The following is a 24,419-nucleotide window of genomic DNA, read 5'->3' on the forward strand; positions in this document are numbered from 1 at the left end:
AAGAGAAACAACTTCCCCACATTCTGTGCTTAAGTTCTTTTTTTTTTAAGTTGAAATATATTTGATATATAACATCAGCATGCTGATTTGATACATCTATAAATTGGAGCACCCCCGTTGTAGGGCTAGTTAGCACCTCTACCGTGTCACCTAATCTTTTTTTGTGGTGGGAATAATTAAAATCCAGTTTCTCAGCTGTTAAATAGTTTCTTAGCAAGTTTGATGATTCTAATAGAAGGCTGTCTATACTCACTACACTGTGCATTAGATCTCCAGGACTTTTTTATCTACCAGTCATAAGTTTATACCCTTAAGTGTTTCTCCTGTTCTGCCACCCCTCGGTCCTGGTAACCACCAATTTACTCCTGTAAGTGTGGCTTTTTTAGAGTCTTCCCTAACACGATATCATCATAAAGCAGGTCCTCGAATAACATCTCCTTCTACACCACTGAAATTATAATGATGAGAAAAAAACAAATCCAGGCGGTGGTGAAACATTATTCAAGGGCCTGCTTTCATCATGTGTAGTTTCACTTAAAGTTGACGTTTCCAAGAATCTATGAACCACCCCAGTGAGGACTTACTGTATTTGTCTTTGATTGATATCTCACTTAGCATAATGTCCTCAAGGTCCAACTATGTTGTGGCAAATGGCAGGCTTTCCTCCCCTCTCCTGGGTGAATAATATTCCACTGTCTTGATGCCTCTCCCATAACACCACGTTGCCTTTTTATACTCACCGCACGACCTTCACGCCATTCCGGAGAACTTCCATGTCCACAGAGAATCCCCCATTGGCGTGAGCCACAAGGTTGAGATCAGAGAATTCAGCCTGGGAAGGACACAAAAAGGTGATTCGTTCACATCACATAAAAAACGACCACTCAGCTTGCAGTCCGGACAGTTGACCCCCCCAGGCCTACTTGCCCCAACTAACCTGTTCTACTTTAATGTCAATTTCTCCATGGATCTTTTTCCCTTTGAAGTGTTTCGCCCTGGAGAAGAAAAGCAGTGCACATCCATCAGTGCTCATATCTCAGGGAAACAAAACCCAGGCCAGTCCTTCCACCCCTTTGCCACCTAGAGAAACCATAAAGCACTTATAATTGTTGAAATACTTTGAAAAACTCATTCGTGTTTGTGAACAATCAAGTCGCTTCAATCCTCATGGGGATGCAGGCATGTCAAAGGCCACCGCAACTGTTAAATAAGCCCTTAAGTCGGAGAGCAGGCGTTTCCTGAGTATAGCTTTCGCGTCACCCTGCTATTGTAGATGTTTTTGAAAAGCTTTGCAAAATGAGGAGTGCTCTGTGAACTGCAGCATACTTTCCCACTGCATGGGGGTTTGTAAATGGCAAAGAACTTCAGGGAATGTGTGCATAGGAAGAGTTCTGGACCTGGCTCCCTGCCCACATCTGCGCTGCCTGAAGCGCCTCTGCCCTGGCCCTTGCCGGGGAAGAGCACGTTCGCCTCTCGTGGCTGCGTGCAGTGAAGGACGCAGCGGTCGTGGGTGGGCAGCTGTATCTGAAAAGGACGAGCAGATTGATGGGTGCAGGCCGGCTGTGGTTCTGAAGAAGGCAGAGCTGGCAATGGGGGAGGGGAGGAACGCCGTTGAGGGTGAGAGGGAGCTGGGAGAGGGAAGAGCTGGGAGAGGGAAGAGCGGTCCAAGCAGCAGCGGCAGGCGAGTCACAAACTGCTCTGTCACTGTCCCTGAGCCCATCCCCAGCTGGGCTCAGTTTCCTGTGGCCTCATCCCCCAGGCCCAGAGTCCTACCTGACAGACTCCTCCACACACAGGAGTCCACCCCCAATCAGGTTTCTCCTGGAAGGGGGAGGAGGGGAGGCCCCACTTCTGGGGCCACCTACACGCACACAATCAGGGTCTCTGCCATGCCCAGAAGGCGTCAAGCACGGCTATTTCCCTCTCTCCATGTCTCCCTCCCTCCTTTCTCCTGCTCTCTCAATCTCTCTCTCTCTCTCTCTCTCTCTCTCTCTCTCTCTCTCTCTCTCTCTCTCCCCTCTACACATACAGACACACACCACTGCAGCTGACACTCTCCTCACAAGGGCTGGAGAGAATTTGCCTCATACCCGCACATTTTTCACGCATAAAATGATGAGTGTAGAGTATATCACTATTTTACAAGCCTTTTGGGACCATGGATGTAGTGGATACTATGGTGCTGTGCTCAGATGGCCCCTTGAAGGCCAGTGCACCCTGACTATCAGCTGCCAACAACTCACAGCTGTGTCCTACTGGGAAGTGTCTTCCGTCACGGGAATTGCCTTGGCCAAGGTTAAACCTACTTCAAGCAGCCCATGATCTATATTTGGTCTATGTGTGGGTACAAAAGTCAGCCTCTTTGCCTCAGTATGGGCTGACTCTGAAGGACCTCCCCAGCCCCAGAGCTCCCCCTAGGATCAGCTGAGGCCTGTGACGCAAGCACTTTGTGGACCAGCTTCTCTCTCTGCCTGACCCTGCCTTCCTTACAGGTGTCTAACACAAAGGCACTCTCCGATAAGCCTCCCTCATGCAAATCTCTGCCTCAAATCTGTTTCCAGACAATAGTGGGCTAGAGAAGTCAGAATACAAAGAAGACTCTAACGCAGTTCTGGAGCTGGGTCACCCAGCAACCAGCAGGAAATGAGGAGACATCATTGGTGGGGGGGGGGAGGTGGTGGTGGGGGCACAGCAGAGAGACATGCTGTAGCAGCACAGAGCACTCTGCAGCAGGTCTGGGCTGTGGTGCAAGCGAGATGCCACTGGGGCCTTGTGATCTGGCTGATCCCGTGATACTGGAGGTGTCGGTAGTGGGAAAAGATGCAGCGTGGAGCTTATTCTCTGGAGTGGGAGAACTATGGTGCCAGCCCCTGGGGTTTTGGAGCAGCAGTGACTTACTGATGGTGGACTCTAGTGACATACTGGTGGAAGGGGATGTGCCAGCTGGTGACATATCCCTGGTATTTGAGAGTTGTGAGGGAAAGGGTAACCAGACTTAATTGACTATTCACTAAGTATCACTGATTAGCAAGACCTGACACCCTCAACGTGGATAATCACTGATTCAAGGCAAAATGTAAAAGACAGAAGACTTCCCTGGCTCTGTTTCGGGAAACTCCAATGTTCTGCAACCAGAGGGCAGACAGAGGGGAGGGCTAAGCTTAGGACTTAATTATAAGCATAAGCAAGCTTCTGAGGAGGCTGAATTCTCAGCTCCGTCATTTCCCATGCTAGACTCAAGACTCTAATAAGACAAGAGTGCGACCCTGAGATTGGGATGGGAATATCTGGGGAGATACATGCAACAGCTTAAACTTACAGATTCACCTGAATCCACTAGGCCTGCAAAAGTAGCCCACTCCTCCTTGCCAGACTATAGACCTCTCTGCTTGAAGATAATGCAGAGACCTCAGATGAAGCAGGTGACTTAGAAGACAATGCTTGCCCCTTTCAGAACCCAGCCCCTCTTCCCTCTCAGCAACCAGATCAACAACCAGAGTCAAATCCTAGCACAACCAACTTGAGGTGTTCGAAGCTTGCCTAAGGAAGGAGAGGGATGACATGCAGAAGCAGCTAAATTATCTGGCTAATACAGAGGAAAGTACTCATGGGACTGGATCCTGAGGACAATGGGTCGAGGGGGCAGAGTATGAAGTTGGAGCACTCTCCTAGGAACTTAAAACTCTGGCACGGACCCTAGATGCTGCTGCTGACACACTTCTAGATGATTTATGGAAGCTTGGGGGAACAATAGCCCACAATAAGTGAAGCAGCAATGCCAGGACACCCATGGCCAGCTGTGGAGCAAAGGTTCAAAGGGCTGAGAGAAGCGAACACATTACACTGGATACTTTACTCCCTGGAAAACCCACCAGCTGACTATGTTCTGTGGGAGGGCCCAGAGCAGATTCCCAGCTTGCAAAATCAATAAGGAATATGCACCAGCCATGTTGAGAAGTACAACAGAGGTAAGGTAATACACGAAACCCTGGCTCAGGTCCCACTCATAGTGGGTCTGCAGATTCACCCAGTGGTCATGTCTCCAGTTCACAAACATGTAATTGGAATGGACAGATCTGTAGTTGTCAGAACCCCTCCATGTGTTTCTTGGCCTGTGGGGTAAGAAATGTTGTACTAGGCAAGTCCAAATAGACGCTTCTGAAACCACACTTCTGTCCCCTGATCAAAATAGTGCTGCATCTATCCTATGGGTGATGGAGGAAATTAGTGCCACTCTGACAGATTTCAAGGATAGAGGGGTCCCATCTTATCTCCACTGAATGAACTAGCTCAGCCCTTGAAGAGGCTGGATGTGTCCTGGAGAATGTTTGTAGACTGCTGCAAGCTCAACGGACTGTAGCTAGTGCTGGACAAGCTGCATTATTTATTGAAAGACCTCAGGTATGGCAGGTGGCTGCTGATTAAGTGAATGAGTTCTTTTCGATTCTGCTCAGAAAAGATCAGAAACCGTTCACACTCGTGGGACTGACAATATTTGTTGATGGGTTTCCCATAGGCCTAAGCTAGCTCTTCACCCTGTGTTGTAACACAGTCCAAAAGGGGCTGGACCATCCGGATGCTCCAAGGGGCCTTACACTGGACCATTGTATCAGTTGCATCCTGCTGCCTGGCCTGATGAGCAGGAGATGGCAAGCACATTGTTTTGATAAGACATGAGCATTCCAGAGGGTGGGAGATAAACACTGCAAAGTCTCAAGAGCTTGCCACATGACTCGAATTTTTAGGGATCTGTCCAGGGCATATCCAGGCAAAGCCTGAACAGCTGGTCCAAAGAATAAAACAAAACATGGCACCTTGTGCCACCCACCATGAAGAAAGCAACACAACACCTGGTAGGTCTCCTTAGATTCTGGAAACAGCATATTCTATACCTGGAAAATATTGCTCTGATCTGTATTTCAGGTGACATATAGGCGGCCATACCTGAGTGGGTGACAGAGCAGAAAGGGGCACTGCAGCAGGTTCAGGCTGTGGTATAAACAGTCCTGCTACATAGGCACAGATCCTGTGATCCTGGGGGGTGTCAGTAGTGGGAAAAGATGTAGTGTGGGTCTCTCTCCTCACTCTGGGTTCTGGAACAAGGTCATGCCATCTGCAGCAGAGAATTGCATGCCTTTTGAGAAACAAATCCCGGTGCAGTCCTGGGTCCTGATAGAAACAGAATGTTTGACAATGAGGTGCCAAGTGACCATGCATCCAGAAGAGTCTGTTACAAGCTGGGTCCTACCAGGCCTACCAAGTAAGAAAGTCAGATGGGTCCAGCAGCCAAGAGGGAGCCCAGGCAGAACCACGCAAGCTGCCTGAACAGGGAACCCAGGTGCCTTGTCACCTACACTGTTGCTTTAGTGCCTCCCTCACTTCACTGAGTGGAATTCTTACAACCAGTAGATGAAGGAAGAAAAAGCCTAAGCATGGTTCACAAATGGCTTGACTTGGCATGTGGGTGGAAGCCAAAAATGGACAGCGACTACATTCAAGCCCCTCTTGGAGTGGCCTTGTAGGACAGCAGCAGAGCTCTTGATTGGCAGAGCTTTGGGCTGTGTGCCTGCTCCTCCGCTTTGTGTGGAAAGAGAAATGGGGCCTCCCTGGTGGCCTAGGGGTTAAGTCTGAGAACCAGCACCACAAAGGTCCACCGGGACAACCTGAGTTCGATCTCCAGCCAGGGAGCTACCCACATGGTGCAGCAGACCTCTCCTGCCTCACCTGCTGCTCCCCTCGAGTGTGTTTCAGTAGATCTGCCTGTTCTGGTCCCCACTCTGTGTCTGGAGAATCCTCTCACCCCCCGACACCTGTAGCCTGTACCCCAGTTCTTCTATGCAAAGATAAATAAGTCAAATCTTACAAAAAGAATGTGAAATGGCCCAAGATTGGAATATATATTCCCCCATGAGCAGTGATGAATGGCTTGGCTGATTGGCCAAAGTCCTGGAAGGAAAAAACATTGGAAAATCAAGACAAAGAAGTCTGGGACACAGAACTGTGAGTTGGCATACGGGAGAGGGCAAAAAGTGAGCAGTGAAGATCTATGTATTGTGTGTTAACCCCTGCTGGGCAGCATCTATCATGGAAGTGGCACTAAGCAACAGGTAGACAGAATGAGTCAGCCGGATGATGTCAGCCAACCTTTCGAATTAACCACCACAGTGCTAGCATACGGGCACATGAATGATGTGGCAAAAGTAGAACTCAAGTCTATATATGGCCCCTAAGAAGTATTGTTGCATGTCCAACCTGCCAGCAACAGAGAGAGCAACACTGAGGTGTCAGTAGTGGGAAGTCAGCAGTCAGTTACTGACACGGCACCACCCCTCAAGGAAACCTACCAGCCACTTTGTGGTAGCTGACTATATTGGTCTCCTTCCACCCTGGAGAGAGTAATGATTCATTCTGACTGGAATATTCTATATATGGGTTTGCCTTTCATGACTGCAAAGCCTTAGCCAGCATCACTGTTGAAGGGCTCACACAATGTTTAATCCACCAGTATGGGATCCCACATAACATTGCACCAAACCAGAGAATGCTTTACAGTAAAGGAGGTACAAAAGTGCACCCGATGTTGGAATCATGTGATGATCTCATCCACCACCCAGAAGCTGCTGGCCTGATAGAGTGATGGAACAACTTGTTGCAGCCACAGCTAAGATCCCAGCTTGGAGAGGATACAGTGCAAAAATGGGGCATCGTCCTCCCAAACATAGTATATACCCTAAATCAATGACCATTGTTTATACTGTGTCCCTAAAAGGTAGAATACATGGGCCTGTACATTCACAGGTGAAAGTAGGAGTGGCCCCAACTAACCATCAAACCAGTCATCAAATTTTGGAATGTGTGTTTCCTGTTTCATTAGGACTCTGCAAGGTTAAATGTCCTGGTTCTCCAAGGGGGAACCCTGTCACCAGGGGACACAGCAAGGATCCCAGTAAATTCTAAGTTATGACTGTCATCTGGACACTTCAGGCTTCACATGCTAATGGACGTGAAAAGTCACTGTCTTGGCAGGGGTGCATGACCTTGAGCTTCAGAAGGAGGTGGGGTTGCTGCTGCTGCACAGTGGACAGGGAGGGATAAGTTTGGCATCTGTTGATGCTCTTTGCTCAACTTCGATGGCACATGCACAAGTACCACAGCCGCAGTCTGAGAAGGCCATGGGTCGTCTAAGGGCTAGGGGCTCAGGGGTCACTCAAGGATGAGGGAAGGGGCCATTCACCAGGTAAGCCACTGAGACCCAGAGAGGTGCTAGCTGAGGGTAAAGAATCTAGAACACATAGTAGAGGAAGGAGACAATAAATAGCACTTACGGCCTTGACATCAACCGAGGCCGTGGACGTTGGTGTGCGCTTTCAGGTTACTCCCTGAAAACAAAACCAACTAGAACCCTGGACATGCTGTTCCCAGTTGGGGCAAACACTCTAAGAAACAAGTGAATCTGAGCAGTACAAGGGGTGGATGGTGTGCTCCATCCGGATCCTTACCACTGCCCTTCGAGCCTTCACAGCTCCCCCTTAGCTCCTGGGAGTATCTGTCCTGAGGGCTCGCAGCGCTGTTCCTGACTGGGCACTGCCCTCCGCAGCAGGTGTTTGTCTTTCCTAAGATGACACCTCCTCCCAGGGGGCAGTCTGACGTCAATGACTAAGCAAGAATCCAAAATCCTGCCCCCCCCCAACCTCAAGTGTAACAACTCTGAAGGGTCATCCCAGCTCCAGGGCCCCCAGAAGCCTGGCAGCAGCCTCTGTTGTGGCTGTATCATAGCTCAACCTTTCCTTCTGCCAAATCCTGCTTCCCCCACTCCTCCCCCGCAACAGGTGTTGTTCCCAAGAACTCTCCCCAACAAATCTGCACATAAATCTCAAAGTCTCAGGGTCTGCTTCCAAGGAAGTCTAAGAAAAGAAGCCACAATAAGAAATATATTTTATATAACCCACTACATAGCTATTTACATAATAACCCACCCTATATATGTAATATATATTATATAAGACACATATACCAAAAATGCAGGATCCTTATACAATATATAACATATTATATATCACATGTTATGTGTAGATGCATGTAGAATGCATACAAATATACATATTTAACTGGAATGAAAGTTTCAGTAAATAATTACTCTTACTATGTGCAATGGAATACAATATTTCCTATTCTTTTTTATTCTATTTCATGAAGAAAAACATATGCATGCATATATCTCATAGGCTATAAATCTATTATCTAACAGATGCACTACACATGCTATATGATGTACAGTCTTGATTATCTCTCTCATTGGAGTAACAGTTTCGCTAAATAAGCCTTCTAGTCACTATGTGCAATATTTTCTGGAATCTTCTATTTTCACATATCTTAGTTCGTGAAACAATGAAATGCTGATCACAAGTCATTAGGGGACCCACAGTCTGCAAAGCATTGGGTTAGATTATCTGTAAAGAGGCGAGATGAACCTCCACTCAGAATGTATAACTTTAAACCACGGAGGACTTGCTGCCCAGGAGAGAATGAGAGTGGTGAGGGAGGCAGACTGTCCTGAGGCGTGCAATTGATTACAGATTTTGCACAACAACCCCTTTATTCCAGGCTGAACCCCCTAAAGCCTGCGTGTTGCTGGATGCCTGTGAACTGGGGATGTAGAGGCCTCTGTCCCCATGGTGGCCATAGGTGCTCTCCCTTCGCCCATCACACCCCGCCTACAGTGGACACTAAATAAATGTTTGTGACATCGACTAGAAGAAACCTTTTGAGGAACAGTTGGACAAAAGGGGGCTTGTGGGATGCAGAAGGGGGAGGGGAAGAACCTTTCACTGAATCAGCAGGTGTTCATGCTTGCTTGCCCAACATATTACAAGAAAAAAGGGTAAACTCTGGTGTTGTGATTATGGAAAAGGGGAGGTCCTTGTCGGTATGCGGTAGATAACTAATGTGCTTGGTGGAATGACGGGAAAAGCAGCAAAGACTCTACCTGGAGGGGTGGAGTAGAGAAGGGAAGTCTAAAGGAAAGTGCTTACCAATATACAGCAGGGGTCTCATTAAGGTTTGTTGACTTCAATGGAGCAAATTTAGCCAGAAAGATAACTCCTGAGCGAGTGGATCTTATGAAGGAACCACAGCGTGTGTTCAATAAATGCTTCATGGATTGATGAAGGAAAGATGGATGTAGTTGTCTGAACAGAATGCACTAAGAGATTAATAAGTGCTTTTTGGATTGAGGGAAAAAAGGGTTGTTGGGAAGATGGCAAATAAATGGGGGCAGAATACTTGGCCAGAAGACAGTAGGTGCACATCATAAGCTTTCAGAATCGTGTGGTGTGACAGGCAGGAAGGAGGTTGTTCAAGGGGGAATTAGGCTACAACAGGGAAAGGAGAAGAGACACCTAGCATGGGATTCTTGGCAGTATACAGTAAATGCTCATTAGATAGTTGTGGATTCGAATGTAGGAAAAGGTATACCAGAAGAGAATCCAGTTGGCAGTTGGGATTATAAGGGAGGGAAAGCAAAGGAACGGAAGGGTTAGAAGTAGGGGAATTACAGCGGGGCTTAACAAACGCTGGCACAGAGTGTGCAATAACTCTGTGTAAAATGAATAAATGGCTCCAAATAAGAGAAAGGCTGATGGTTTAGGGCTCCTGGGTATAGGGGTGAGCTAACCAGTAAAGAACTGGTACCCAGTAAATTCAGGATGAAATACACCCCTCAAGAGAGCTCTTGAGACAGGTGACACTCAATAAACTCAAACCAGGAAGAAGGACGTTGAGAATGGCTATTACAGAGTAGGTGCTCGGTCACTGTTTATTGGCTTAAATAGAAGGAAGGCCCTTTGGGATGTGGACTTAAGAGTGGGAGAGGACATTGTAGGGACACTAGAGGGAGTGGAAAAGAGGTAGCCCTTATAAGTTGGGCTCTGGATTTACCATAGGAAAAGACCCTGGGGAGAGAAAGGCCTTATGGTTGATGCAGGTTCTTCTATGGCTGATGAAGGGGAGCACCTACATACAGCAGGTGCTGCACACATGCTCACTGGATCCACTGGAATAAAAGGATATTGCAGGTGTGTGTGTGTGTGTGTGTGTGTGTGTGTGAATATAGAGCACACAGAAGGTATTCCAAAAATGCTCACAGGAGCCACTGGAGGACAAGGTCTTTGGGGGAAAGTGATTACAATTGAGTACCCGGCTGCTAATGAATAAATGTTCACTAGACTCATTAAAAGAGGAGGGGGTCAGGGGTGGGGGCTAGAGATGGGCTGCAACCACTGGATCCGCTGGAAAAAGGGGAATAGGGACACCAGAGCTTGATCTATGTAAGCTTGATTGTCTATCCGTGGGAGGAAAGACCTGTGTAGAAGGCACAGAATCAGGCACACAACAGGTGCTTCACAAATGCTTCTAAGGAGTAATTAAAAAGAAATGGTCTTTGGAAGGAGATTGAAATGGTGTACACAGCAAGTGCTAGGTATCTGGTCACTGTATTCATTGGAGGTAAAGGCCTTTATGGAGAAGACGGAAGGTTGTGTCATGCAGAAGGTGCTCAATTCATGCAGACTGAAGATGAAAGAGCACTGGGGAAAGGGTTAAATGATTGGGGTAAAAGCAGGCACTCAATAAATGCTTGCTGAATACACTGAAGGAAAGTGCCTTTAGAGGTTTACACAGCAGGCGGTTGATTAATGCTAGGTGGGTCTACCAAAGGAACAGTCTTTGAAGGAGTAGCTTGAGAACAGATGATAAAGGAGACATTCAATAAATGCTTTCTAGATCCACTGTAGGAAAAGGATTTGGGGGAGTGAGTCTGAAGATGAGTCACACACATAAGGTTCAAAAATGCTCATGGAAGTCATTTGCGGAAAATGGTATATTTGAGAAAGGGGTTTGAGGATGGGGCATACATCAGTCACTTAATGTGTCCTACCTCCTTTGGAGAAACAGGCCCTTGGAGAGGGGGCGCATAGAAGGTATTCAATAAAGGATCACAGGCTCCATTAAGAGCAATGCTTTTGGTGAGATGCTGGGGTGGGATACACAGCAGGCACTCAATCAATGTTTACTGAATAGTTTAAAAGGTCTTTCCGGAGAGGGTTGGGGTGGGGCACACAGCACACGCTGGATACATGCTCACAAGATCTATTTGGGAGAAGGCCTTAGGGCAAGGGTTAAGGAGAACAAGACACACATCAAGCTCTTAATGAATGTTCACAAAATTCATGGACGCCAAAGGCCTTGGGGAAGGGCTCTGTGATGAGGCACACTGCAGGTACTTGATAAATGCTTACAAGATCCATTAGAGGACAAGGTCCTTGGGGCGAGGGCGGGGGAGGGGGGTTGAGGCAGGGCACACAAGGCTCTGAAATGCTCACAGACATTTGAAGCAAAGGTTTTGGGAAGGAGGTAAACAGCAGGCGCCCGATAACTGCTCCCAGTACCGATAGAGAAAGCGGGGTTAAGGTGTGGAATGGGGGCAAGGGCGGAGTACGCAGAAAGCACCCAGGAAAATAATTTAAAGGGAAAGGGTATATATGGGCAGGGGGCCCAGCTGCCGGGAGCACGGGGAGACGTCCATGGCGGTGGCTTACCAGTCGGTGTGGGGCTCGTCGATGACCAGCAGCACCCTGGCGGCGGCGCCCCCGCGGCCTGAGCCCCCAGAACCGCCGCCCACCTGCTCGCTGAAGGTGGCGGCCGCGGCCGCTGTGGTCTGCTTAACCGCGTTGGACAGCGACGAGAAGAAGCCACCGCCCCCCGACGACCCGGGGCTTGGGGCAGCCGGAGAAGCCACCGGGGCGGCCCCGGAGGCCCTCTCGGCAGAGGCGGTCGCGGGACTGGGTGTGGCTCCGGGGCTGGGGGCAGAAGGCGGCGGCGGGGGCGGCTGCGGGCGCTGCAGGTCTGTCATGTACCCATTTGGCAGATTGGCCATGAAGTTGCTGTCCGACAGGCGGCGCCGCAGGTAGTTCATGGCTGCGGCGCGGGGCAGGGGGTCCTAGGAGCAGTCTGATCAGGAGCCGCGGGGGCGGACCGCGCGGGACCCGGGAGCACAGCTGCACTCTCAGGCACGACGCGACTCTTCGGCTGCCCGCTGCAGACTGAGGCAGCGCTGAGTCGCCGCCGCCGCAGCGCGGATGGTCGCGCCCGTACCCCCCTATCTGGCGCTCGGCGTGGTGCAGTCCGGCTGGGCCGGCGGCGGCGCGGACGCGACCAAGGCGACCTGGAAGGGGAGTTTGCGGAGGAACGGCCAGTGACGTCAGCGCGCCTTCAGTGCTGGGGCGGCGGTGGCGCGCGTCGGCAGGCGGGGGCGAAGGCACTGTCCGCGGTGCTGAAGGCGGCAGTGCGCACGCGCCACGCCGCATCTTGTTTCCCTCTCGCCCCCCCCCCCCATTGGGGATGCGCAATTTGGGGAATGGGGGCGGGGTGGGTGCTTGTCCAGAGCGTTAGGATGGGTGGTCAGACAAGCCCCCCCACCCTGCTTCATCCTGGTCTTCACACTCGCCCTCATGCAGGACCCTCGGTAGATACTCGGATTCCTGTGTTGATATTCACCACAGAAGGCATTTGGGGGGGGGGATGGGAATGGGGGCACACCCGGTGACACAGAAGTAGAGAAGTAACCCCCTCACAGAGAGGGTTGGGGGGAAGGTCACACTCAGTACCCCGCGGGGAAATCAGTCTCCGACGTCCACACAGGCTTGAGCAGAGAGAAAGGTGCGTGGGCGGTGAAGCCTGCATCAGACTGGCAAAGGTGAGCACTTGGGCGGAGTACACACCCTTGCCCCCCGGGAGCTGGTAGACAGGAGGCACACAGGGAATTACACACACGTGGGGACACAGACACACACACACACACACGTAGGGAAACACACAGAGCCATGTACATAGAACACAAGGATCCTGGCATCTACACATACACACATAATCCCAGGGTAACACACATGGGCATGCATGCATATACACAGTATAGGCCTGCATATGCACACAGCTACACTGACACAGAGACCCAGGGGAACGCACACAAGCGTGTGCACCCCAACAGAACACATACCCACTGACAATCCTGGACAAACCTAGGGCTGCTACACAGACATATTTCCTGAGGATCTAGCCTTGATGTGTGCCCATCTCCCTTTCCCATCCCCCCACATTTGGTCCATATGCCCCATCCCTTCACCCTGGACACAGTCAAAACCCACAACCACCTGTTATTTATCAGTGCTCATATTTGCCTCCCCCTACACCCAAGAAATTTACACAGAGGGACAGCTATCCAAGGATATGCCTGCAGCAAGTGCCAAATGTTTGCCACATGAGTGAATGATCTTTATAGTCCAGGCAGAGATAAGCTGTGGAATCCATCTGTCAACCCCTGTAAGATTCTGACCACTATGAAAGCACTTATTTTTTTTTTATAAGTAATCATTTGTTGACAGTACCTAATACTTGACTAAGTTGTTTACAAACATTGCCTCATCCAACCCTCATGATAATACTATTGGGCGGGCAATATCATTTTCGTTTTATAGATGAGGAAATCTGAAAACTCAAATTTCATTCCCAAAGGGTCATGTTCATTTTGTAATTTGTGCACTTATTTTTTTTTTTCTTTTAAGAAGTGCCAGGAGTAAGTGCCAGTGCAGCTGAAACAAGGTGAGAAGATTGTGGCAGATTGAATCAGAAATGTTAGCAGGGACCAGATTGAGCAGGGCCTTGTGGGCCGCGGTGAGAGATGACTGTGGACCAAGTGAGGTGGAAGAAGATAAGGCAAGAAGCAGGCAGATTTGGAGTCTCATCTACCTGCAGGATTTTCAGAGTTGTCATCCACTTATCTGTTCATTCTTCATTCATTAAACCATTGGCCTGTTTAAATGAGGCAAAAATAGTGTGGGGTCTGAAGTCAGAGTGCCTGCATTCAAACTTGGGCTCCATCATGGCATTGGGAAAATAACTCAGCCCCTCTGAGCCTTGGCTTACTTCATCCATAAAAATTATCACCTTCACCCTCTTCAGAGGTGAAGGGGAGTCACCCTCTATCTTTGAATGTACTGTAACTTCTCAGGAATCCATTTCCTCTCTTCTAAGGATGATCTTTGGCCAAAGTCTACAGGAAATCCTCTCCCCCAGGACTCAGATTCCATCCCCTCTTCCCCTGGGTTCCCACAGTTCCAAGACAAATATTTTCAAGCCATCCTCCATGCCTTCCTCTACCCAGTCAGCTTCAGTCCCACCTCCAGGCCTTTGCTTTGGCCACCCTCTCTTCTGGATGCCCTCTCTGGCATTCCAGCTCCCAGTATTCCTCACAAAACCAGTATTGACCAAGATTTCAAACTACATGCTCTCCAGTTTTTTGCTCAGTAACTGAAGCAAACAAGCTGTGCTGGGCCCATGGTGCCCTCTCTGGGGGACAGGAGCAGCTGCAAGTCTACAGACTTTTCTGGCTTCTCTGGCAACCAGAAGTCGGGATCTTCAGGAATCTGTCAGACAGTCTCTTCCCAGGGGCTCGGTTCCTAGTATTTGTAGTTCCAAGTGTCATTCCTTTTCTCCAGACATTTTTTTGGTAGACTGTTTTGCAGAAGTGAGTATTCCCCCCAGGAGTGTCTAAACTCCCCAAGGCAAGAGTTAAGGCTCTCCGGTACTGTCTCTATCTTCCCCAGCAGGACTGAGTGTATAGAAGGGACACCAAGAATGATTCTTTGTTGTGCATCAGTGAGCCACAACTCTGAAACACATCCTCTGACATGTTCATAATCAGCACTGTCCCCACGTTTATAAGATATCCATAATATCCATGCCACTTTAATATGCATGCACATAATACATAGCTATGGTGCACACAATTATAACTTCATGTACACTCTACATACACTCAGTACCTCCCAGACAAGAGTGCCCTGACAGTCTGGGTGCTGCAGATCTGCCATGCACAAAGCAGAAGTCCGAAACCTTGCTCCTGACATAGTGCTTCAGGAATGTCTAACCCACTATCTTTCTGTGCCTGTTTTCCTTTGTAAAATGGGGATAATGATAAAACTGGACCTTCTAGGTTCATTGTAGATGAAAAGAATTTATGCTATGGAAAGTCTTAAAATACTACAAAGGCACCGGGCAAGTACTGTCTCAGAATTAGCATTACCATAATTATGATTTTTATGATTTGTCTCATCACAAGAGGCCCTGTTTTCAGTAAGTGCTAATTAGTGCTCAATAAATGAGCAAATGCTAAGAGCATTAGTGTCTGGGTTTGTTCTCTTGGCTGTGGAGACACTACCATGCTGACTCTTCTCTATTACCTATGATGTCCAGCACTATTGTTAGTATACAGTAGGCGTAGATAAGTGTCAAATAAACGTTTAAATGAAAGGATCACCCATTCTGAATCTGTTCTCTTGCTCAGATGTCCTCTCCTTTTAACCGTCCTCCACCACCCTGATGCCCAGACTTAGCTGTAGTATCCATTAGATGCTAATTAGTGTTGAAAGAACAAACGCTAGAGGAACCTGTGTCTGGTTTGGTCTCAGGGCTCCTCCACGCAAATGCTGACTTTAGCTTCTCTCAGCCCCCACTCCAGCTCTGAGCACCTCATAGGCACTTCTTCGGTCCGCCCCCCCCTTCCCCCTCCCGGAGCTATTTGTCGACACTAATTGCAGCATTGGAATTGGGCTGTTGGGAGTGGGTGGGTGCAGGTGCTCTCGCAGCGGGGTGCCAACTTCAGCCACGCCTCTGCCGCCATTCAACTGTGGATTGACAGGCCAGCCAAGAAGCTCCTGTGGGTGGGAACCTAGGGAGCTCAAGGAGGCGGGGAGACAGAGAATAAGCAAGCCAATCAGGAAGCCCGGAGCTCTGCAGAGGGATGCGCTGGGTGGCCCCAGGGCATTGTGGGTGGGGGGGGGGGTGCAGACCTTGGGGATAAAGCAGCGGAGAAGGAAGTTGGAGCTGGTTACTTGCCTGCCAAATTGTGGTCACATTAAAAAATAAGAGTTTTCCACAACAGTCCACTGTGAACTTAGCTTACACTGTGCCCTTTGCCCTAGAAGATGCTATGGCCCCACTCCTGGGGAAAAGGCTGGTTTATTGAGCTCTAGGAGGTTGGGGTCAGAGTGGAAGAAAGGGGTATTAGAGCTTATCTTCGGGGTCTTTGCAGGCAGGCACGTGTAGACATGGCCGTTTCTCCTCCACCATCATCTTCTGCCCCTGCAGCTCCTCACACAGTGTTGCTGGTTTCCCCCAGAAGGTTAAGTTCTTCTCATCCTGCCCTTCCACGGTGGTTAAGGTGAGCCTGGGACATTGGGAAAGATGGAAGGGAGCAGCTCAGAAAAGGCAAGGATACATTCGGCAAACTGTGCTCAACCCTATTTGCTTTAGCTGTGAGATACTGGGTCATTTCTGTATCTGCGCTTGCCTGTTTCTCTCATCTGAAAAATGGCAATAATACCTACCTCACTGGGCTGAGCGAGGATAAATGAGCTCATTCTGGGAACATGCTCCAAGTGGTGGCTGGTACACAGCAAGTGCTGGTAATTATTACCTGTTGACACGAGCTACCTTCTCTTACCTCCAAAACCCTTTATATCTCTCCCTACTGCCCACTGGAAAAAAAAATCCAAGTGCCTTGCCCTGGCATTCGAGGCCTTGTTGAGCCCAAATTCCTGCCCCAAGTCAATCCCTCCCTTTCTCTTCCACTAAATCCAGACTCGGTCCCATGTCCAGAAGGCTCTTTGCCTGGATTATTTCTCCCACTAAGAAAGCCCTCTATTCACTTCCACCCTGACTCTTTCAATCAGTCCCTTCTTCATTCTTTCCCTCATCCACTCAACATCCCCAACATCTTCAGAATCTACTCTAAACTCCACAGCTGGAGATCACTGCCCAGATGGCAGCCCTTCGAGAGTTGGAAATAGTCCACTCAATCTCATAGCTTGACATATGTGGAAATAAGGAAGGGATGAGTGCTTTAACCCTCTCCAACACATGGGTCGCCCTGGCCACCTGGAGACACTTTGGGCAGCTGGCACCTATATCCAGGATAGAATGCTGTTCCCAAGCTCGTCCCCCCAGGGATACCAGGTCCTCCTCCTGCATCCAGGCTGAGGCGGCAGTCAGTCCCCTTTCCATGCACCAACCATTCCTCATATGCCCTCAAGGCCTTGCCCACCTGGAACCCCTGGGGGGTCCATGGGATCTGTTGTGCATCTGCATCTGTTGCCAAAAAGGGTTTAAAGTGCCCTGGGGCGGTGAGATGGGAAGTGAGACATGGACTCATCCACGGAGGCATGAAGGACTGAGGGACTGAGTGAGCAAATGAAAGCTGGGGTAACCGAGAGTGGAACAGATGGTCACACAAAGGACTGAGGGAACAGGAGAACGGCTGAGGGAGCAAATGCATGACTGAGGGTACAGAGTCTAATTTTCCCCTCAGTATCTTCTTCCTCAGCTCCTTTCATCTCTCCCCTCTTCCTGCAGTGGAGCATTTTCAGCTCAGCAAGGCAGGCCCCTTAGACCCAGTGGTGGGAGCTCTGGTTGGAGGTAGCTGACTCCCCTGCCTTGACTGCTGACAGTGATATCACGACCCCCTCCTAGGCACACTGGCCCCACACTCACGAGAACTTGGGGAGTGGGGCTGTGCAGAGGCGCTGGCGGCTGCGGAGGGGGTTGGGTCCACATGGGGGCATGCACAACCCCCAGGTACTCCACTCTGCCCATGAGCCTTTCCCTGCAAGGAGAACGGGTTATAGACTTAGTCAGACTTAGAGGTGGTGAAAGGCTGCAGGAACTTGGGGTGCACGGCAGAATAAGAAAACTGCTGTGCTGGTGTGGGCTGGCCCTGGGGCACTCACAGCGGCAATGCTGGATATTGTAGCAGTTCCGGATATCCTGTTGTTGCCCAGTACATCGCTGTCCATCAAACTTGCGGCCCTTGCAGCTCCTGGAGCGAGACTGTTGGCCCTGGATTTCTTGACAGCTGATGTATTTCATGCCTGGGCGGGTACAGGTGCTCCACTGCCCCCAAGGCCCCCACTCTCCATCCACTGCAGAGACACAGGCAACAGGGACTCACACCAAGGCAGGGAGCCAGTGTGGGGGCTCAGAAGAATGAATGGGGAGGGGGGAGGAGGTGGGAGTGATCAGATGAGAGAGTGGGGGATCAGGGGCAGAACCAAGGCATCAGGGCCAGGAATGGACAGATGAGAGTCAGGAACAAGGCAATGGCAGCAGAATGGGATAGAGGAGAACAAGGGAGCTCAGGTAGGAAATGGTGCATCTGGAGGTTCTGACCAGGGCAGGACATGGTTGTGTTGCAGAGGTGAGTCCGGGTGGCAGCACCAGCACATAAGGGGCCCCCATGCTTGGGCACAGGGTGATCACACTTTCGTTGTTCCATGGTCTGGCCCAAGCCGCAGGTCACAGAGCAGGGGCTCATGGGACTCCATTTTCCCCAGCCCCCAGCCACTGTTGGGGAGGGGAAAGGAATTAGGAGAAAGGTCACCTTGATCCTCACCCTCAGCCCGTAGAGCTCCACATTGGCAGGGCAGAGAATTTGTGCTCAGATCAAGAGCTGCATGTCAGAGGTCTTATTTCTGCATACCTGGGCAGGGTGGCAGGCCGCTGCAGACTCGCTGCTCATAGGGTGATCCTACGCAGGGGTTCCCAGGAGGCTCCTTGGACGGCTCCGGTGCAGAACAGGTGCGGCTCCGCCTCTCCATAGGCACCTGGGGTCCACTGTGGCAGGAGCCCGAGCAGGGGCCCCAGGGGCCCCAAGCAGCCCAGGCCCCGTGTACTGTGGTGGGGTGGGGGTATGCCAAGTGTGGGCACGTGTGTCAAAGTCCTCCCATCCTGACAGTTCCCTGCTGTAAACCCCCAGCACCACCAGTGCCCCATGGCTGCCCTCACTCACTCGGGCAGGGCTTCTTGGTGTCACAGGCCTCTGACTCATGTGCTTCTCCTGGGCAGTGTCCCCCACATTTGGGGGTGGGGCGATCACATGTTCGACGTCGGGTTCGGGTCCCTTTGGAGCAGGTGACAGAGCAAGGGGCCCAGGGCCCCCAGTCAGACCAACCGCCCATTTCTGTGGGGGGAAAGAGGGGCATGGGATGGAGGTGTGGGAGTCACTGGGGTCCCAGTCTGCTCATTTCCTTCACGTCAGTTCATCCTGTCCTCCGCCACACCTGGTTCACCATCACTGCTCATCTGGACTATTGCTTCCCCCCTCACACATAGTCCGTCGTCCTGACAGGGAGAGGGAGCTGGTAGAATTTGAGTCGGATTATGTTCCTCCTCTGGCCGCAAACTGATCACCATGGTCCATGAGGACCGGCCCCCTCTGATCTCATCTCCCACCACCCTCCTCTGGCCACACCAGCTTCCTCCTTAGCACCTCATAAACATCAGGCACAATCCCACTCTCTGGGCCTCTGCCCTGACTGCTCCCAGTGCTGGATGATGGGCAGCCCTTGCCCGCTGTGCTGATCTTCCTCACCAGGACAACATGGCTGGTCCTCACAGGCCTGAAGCTGCCACTCGAGAGTCCCAGGCTCCACCTTTTCAGGGCACTGCCCACCCCAGCCTATGCAGCGCCGGTGCCGCAGCTGGGAGCCCTCGGTGCAGGTCACTGAGCAGGGGGCCCACGCAGACCACAATGACCACCGTGGAGATCTGCAGAGAGGAACGCATTGTGTCCCATCCAAGTGAGAGCTGGCGAGATGGTGCATGGGACAGCAAGGTGTGGGCAGGTATGCAGGGCTGCTGGATAAGTGTTTGTGGAATGGATTGATGATACCTGTTCCTAGGGGTACTGGAGGATTGAATGGGAAGAGGTGGGCATGCAGTAAGTGTAATAAATGTCATTTACCTTTATGATGTGGAGTTACACTTTGAAGACCCCAAGGACATTGCCAGGCTCACAAATGTGAAGAGTAGGAGCTCAGAACAGCTGTTAGATACCCACCAGGCCACTGCAGTACACAGTAGCAGGCAAACAGAAAGTGCTTTATAAATAGAAGCCATCATCCCAATGTGCTCAGAGACCTCCTCAGAAATACCCCAGATGCCAGATCTACCCCCAACCTCTACATAGCATAATGCTATGGAGGTGAACTGCTAACACGGACAGGGGCCCCACCCTATGATGTATCTGGGATACACAGCAAAGCAGTTAGAAAATACATCACGTATAGAGAGTGGGGCTCAGTACATGTAAAGTGGCAACACGATGAAGAGACTAGAGCTCCCCTCGGAAGTCCTTAGCTGGCCCTCACCCCTGTGATGCATCTGCTATGCTGGAAGTGCCCAATGGATATGAAGTATTATCAGTATTAGGGGTCTGGAGCTGCCCTCAGAATTCCCCAAATTCTCCCACCCCACAATGTGTGTACACAGTAAGCACACAATAGAAATACCTGTGCTGCAAGCCACCCACAGTGCTTGATAAAGAGGAAGTGTTCTATCTCTGGTTTCAACTTGGTGGGGGAGGGGCATTTTATCCTGCAGGGTGCATGTGGTAATGTCTGCAGGTATTTTTCCTGTGGCAACTGGAAAGGGCGGGGGGGGGGGGGGTTTGGAGGGAGTTGCTACAAGCATCTAATGGGAAGCCAGGGATGCCACAACACATCCTGCAATGTACAGGTTAGCCTCCCCACAATGAAGAATTTTCTGGCCCCAAATGTCAATAAATTTGAGGCTGAGAAGCCCTGAGCTACAGTCATGACAAGGGCCTTGGAGCCCCCCTGGGAATTCACAGAGAAGGAAAGAGCCCAGTGCCGGGTTGCCTTATAGACAGTCCCTTTTGCCTCCCCCCAAGCCCAGGCTCCTCCTAACCTGCATGTGTGGCAGAGCTTGCTGCCGGGCTCCTGGAAGGCATAGGCAGTGTTGAGACAGCAGTCTTCAACACGGATGTTTTCCCCCAGGAGGCCCTTGCACTCGCCCGAGGATTCCTCATACTGGGTGAAGCAATGTACAGGACCCAAACCTGTAACAGGGCAAGGGGTACATGGTTAGGGATGTAGTAGATCCGGGGGTCAGTAGGGCCCTCACTCACTCACCTGTGGCTGGTAGCGTGAGCAGCAGTAGGAGCAGCAGTGGCAGCAGTAGCAACCCCAGGACGTGCGCTCCGGCGGGCATGTTGAGCACTGCGCCCCTGCAGCCTGCCTGGCTTTATGTGGTCTGACCTGCACCGGAATCAGTGGGAAAGAGGAACCAGGGGCAGGAGGAACTGGGAGGCTGAAGGGCAGGCAGCAAGGGGGAGGGGAGGGCACCGTGCAGGTCTCTTCAGCGCACACCTCTGCCGTCACCTCTGCTCCTGAGCCGCCTCCTCCCCTCCCTACTTCCCTGCTCACTCTTGGTCCCGTTTTGTTTGTCTCTCTATCCCCAGTACCCTGCGCTCTGCTCAGCATCTCTTCAGCACTCAGTCAATGCTCCTTGGACAAATCTTACTGAGGGAAAATGGAGCAGAGGCGTTTGGAGCAAGACGGACTTCCTGGCTGACCTCGGGCAAATCACTTCCAACCTCTCAGAGCCTTAGTTTCTCCACCTGTAAAATGCATAACCTCTACCACAGGGACAGGGTGAAGCTCGTGGGGGTTTTGAACAAGGGTGGAGTGAGTGTGGCGTGTTCCCCCTCATGGGGTGGAGCAGGCATTGAAGTAGTTGCTTCATTTTCTATTCTGACCTAACTGCTGTCCTCTTTCCTGAAAGTGAGGTTCTCTGCGGTCAGCATGTGGAGGGAAAGGCAGCACAGGGAAGTGAGAAGGGGAAGTGACAAGAGTGTGGGGAAGATTGGGTGAATTGGGGTTACCCACTGTCCTGCCCCAGCTGGAGATATCTTCAGGGCCCTGCCAGGGTGGGTTGGCCAGGAAACCACTCGGTGATATTTCATCAGAGTCACTTGGGGAGATGACACCTCCCCCCCTGAGCCTACATCACAGTGCTTGTTGGGAAGATTGAGAGCTAAACTTTTAAAAAAGTCTCTAGTGCAGTGCCTGGCATGAAGTAGATGCTCTGTGTCTGTTAAATACATTTATTCAACATTTACTGAGCATCTATAGGTGCCAGAATCTCTTCTTGGCATTGGGTGGAACAGAGAACAAGACAATCCCAAATCCTGGCCCTTAAGGGACTTAATGATCTAAAACAGGAGACAGATGAGTGGCATCTCCCTGACAGAGGCATTCCCCAGCCATTCTTTTGGATGGGGTCCCATCACCCAGCGGCTCTCAAACCTCAGTGTGTATCAGAATCATCTGGGAGGTTAGTTACATCAAGGGTTCCTAGGCTCCACCCATTTCTGATTCTGTGAGTCTCAGGTGGGGCTCAAGAACATGCACTTCTAACAAGCTCCCAGGAAATCGCCCAGATGCCGCTGGCCAGGGACCACCCTTTAAGAAAGGGTCCTTCTAGTCCCTGATCTCACTTTACTTTTCTTTGGGGGTCTCACCTGGAAAAACGTTTTTATGTATTCCTTATTTTACTGTTTTTTTTTTTTTCAAAAAAAGATTTATTTATTTATGCATACAAGAACTGGGGTACAGGCCAGAAGTGTTGGGGAGGGGTAAGAGGATTCACCAGAGACAGAGCAGGGAACAGAACAGGCAGTCTGACTGAACTACACTGCTGAGGGCAGCAGTGGGCGAGCCGGGAGAGGTCTGCTGTGCCATGTGGGTTGCGCCCTGGCCAGGGATTGAACTCGTGCTTGCAGTGACTGCGGATAGCTTCATAGGTTGCGTCCTAACCCCTTGCGCCACCAGGGAGGCCCGATCCTTATTTTACTCTTAATTCAGCCCATTTTCCATGCAGTTAAAACTGAGCTCTGCAGACCTATTTTCTTTTAATAAGCCCTAATGAGTGAAATTCCAGAGCCTGTTTTAAAAGCAGAAATCGTTGTAATTAACAAGAAGGAGCCTATAAAAGATAGGGAGACAATTCCCCTAAATTCATGGAGGGAGAAATAACATCCTGCAAATTAAAACAAGACCAAAGAGTTTGATTTGGTCAGGTGTTAAAACAACTTTCCCAAGAACACTGGTCTTGTTTTATTGATGATAAAGTGTGTTGACATTGGTGTTCATTACAGATGTATTTGGTTTCCCGATAATATAAGCCTGTTTTTGAGAGTGTGCTTTGAACAAAGAGGTCTTGTTGATTCTAAGACTTCAAATACCAGCATTGTGTTATCTTGTGAAAATGAACTTCCCAAGAAATCTGTAATTCTAGTTGGCTGCTTTATCTAATCACCTGTTGCCCTGGTAATAATGTTATCATTGATATTTTCTTTGTTCCTAAATTGTATAAATACTCATTGGATTCCCTGTGGAAGAGGATTGTGTTCCCTTTCTCCCACACATTTGGGCAATAAAATGACTCTGCAGATTTCTTATTTAAACAAAGACCAGGAGAGTCTTGTCTCATTTAATGGTGCTGCTACCACCTGATACAATGCATTTGTCTGTCTGTTGACTGCTGCCCTCCCTAAAACACCAGTTCCATGAGGGCAGGGATTTTTGTCTGGTTTGTTAACTGCCATGTTGGCAGGGTGTAGCTGGGCACCAGCAAACAGTAAGTGCTTGGTAGAGATGTGCTGAGTGAATAAGTAAAATTAACAAAACTTTAGAGATTCTGGTAAGGGCCAAAAGGAACAGTCTGGGTGGGAGGTAAAAATATGGGCATCACTGTGGCGAGGTGGGGGATAATCAATGTCTTAAAGAGGGAAGGAGCCTAAGGCAAAGTTCAGGGGAACTCCAACATTTCAAGTTTTGGAGAACTGGGAAAAGCCAGACCTGGGGACCAAGGAGGAAGGGCCTATGGGGAGGAAGAGGATAAAAGGAAGAGGACTTTCCCCCTAGGCCGGGCATAGTTGATCTGTGGTCTCTCATTTGGTCTCAATGTCGCGTTTCTTTCACAAAGTTACATACGCAGCTCTGGATTTACAGCCTCTGCGATTATCTCTTACCAAGAGGCTCACATACATACTGGCAACAGTCTCGCAGACATTTCTCCATCACTCACTCGGAGTATTTTCTCTGCCATTGACTCCTGGCCTTACCACAGGCTCCTACTAACAGTTTCACATTCATAATCATGTCTTAGAGCCTGCTTCATTCAGCAAATATCACCAGTATTTACTCTCACCAGCATTTTTCACATACACACAGTCACACCCTTTGATGTTTCAATCACTCAGTCAGGCTACCATTTTCTCACAGGCTCCAATGGTCCCTGAGTTAAAGGCACCACTAACTAATCTCTCATGAAGTTTACCACACACACAAAATCACCATCTCTCCTACCTCTTCTCACTCAAGCCCCCATTTCACACACCCACAGTCCCTGGTTATAGCTTCACACTCATGCACAGCCACATAAGTACCTCAGACACTGCCACAGACACCTAATCTCACAGTTCTTCTCAAGTGGCTTCCAACATAGCT

The 24,419-nt window shown here is 50.1% G+C and overlaps 2 protein-coding genes across 3 annotated transcripts in view; both read right to left on the reverse strand.

The window, feature by feature from the left end:
- The window catches only part of SYN1 (synapsin I), a gene marked incomplete at both ends in the record, with an annotated part of 42,758 nt that extends 30,787 nt beyond the window's left edge, over positions 1–11,971 (reverse strand). For both annotated transcript variants that reach the window (XM_084259111.1, XM_084259112.1), the window contains 3 exons: positions 741–832; positions 938–995; positions 11,595–11,971. In XM_084259111.1, the coding sequence (XP_084115237.1) occupies positions 741–832; positions 938–995; positions 11,595–11,971 (527 nt within the window). The remainder of the gene's footprint in view (positions 1–740; positions 833–937; positions 996–11,594) is intronic.
- Positions 11,972–16,070: 4,099 nt separating this feature from the next.
- Positions 16,071–21,117, reverse strand: CFP (complement factor properdin; the record flags this gene model as incomplete). The annotated part of the gene is made up of 9 exons (XM_084259116.1): positions 16,071–16,279; positions 17,602–17,713; positions 17,838–18,029; positions 18,277–18,450; positions 18,587–18,778; positions 18,896–19,066; positions 19,478–19,653; positions 20,815–20,965; positions 21,039–21,117. 9 exons carry the CDS (start codon positions 21,115–21,117, stop codon positions 16,117–16,119), a joined length of 1,410 nt encoding a protein of 469 aa, XP_084115242.1. The 3' UTR covers positions 16,071–16,116.
- Positions 21,118–24,419: the final 3,302 nt, after the last annotated feature.

Source organism: Talpa europaea, assembly GCF_964194135.1.
Source record: "Talpa europaea genome assembly, chromosome: X".
Lineage (NCBI taxonomy): Eukaryota > Metazoa > Chordata > Mammalia > Eulipotyphla > Talpidae > Talpa > Talpa europaea.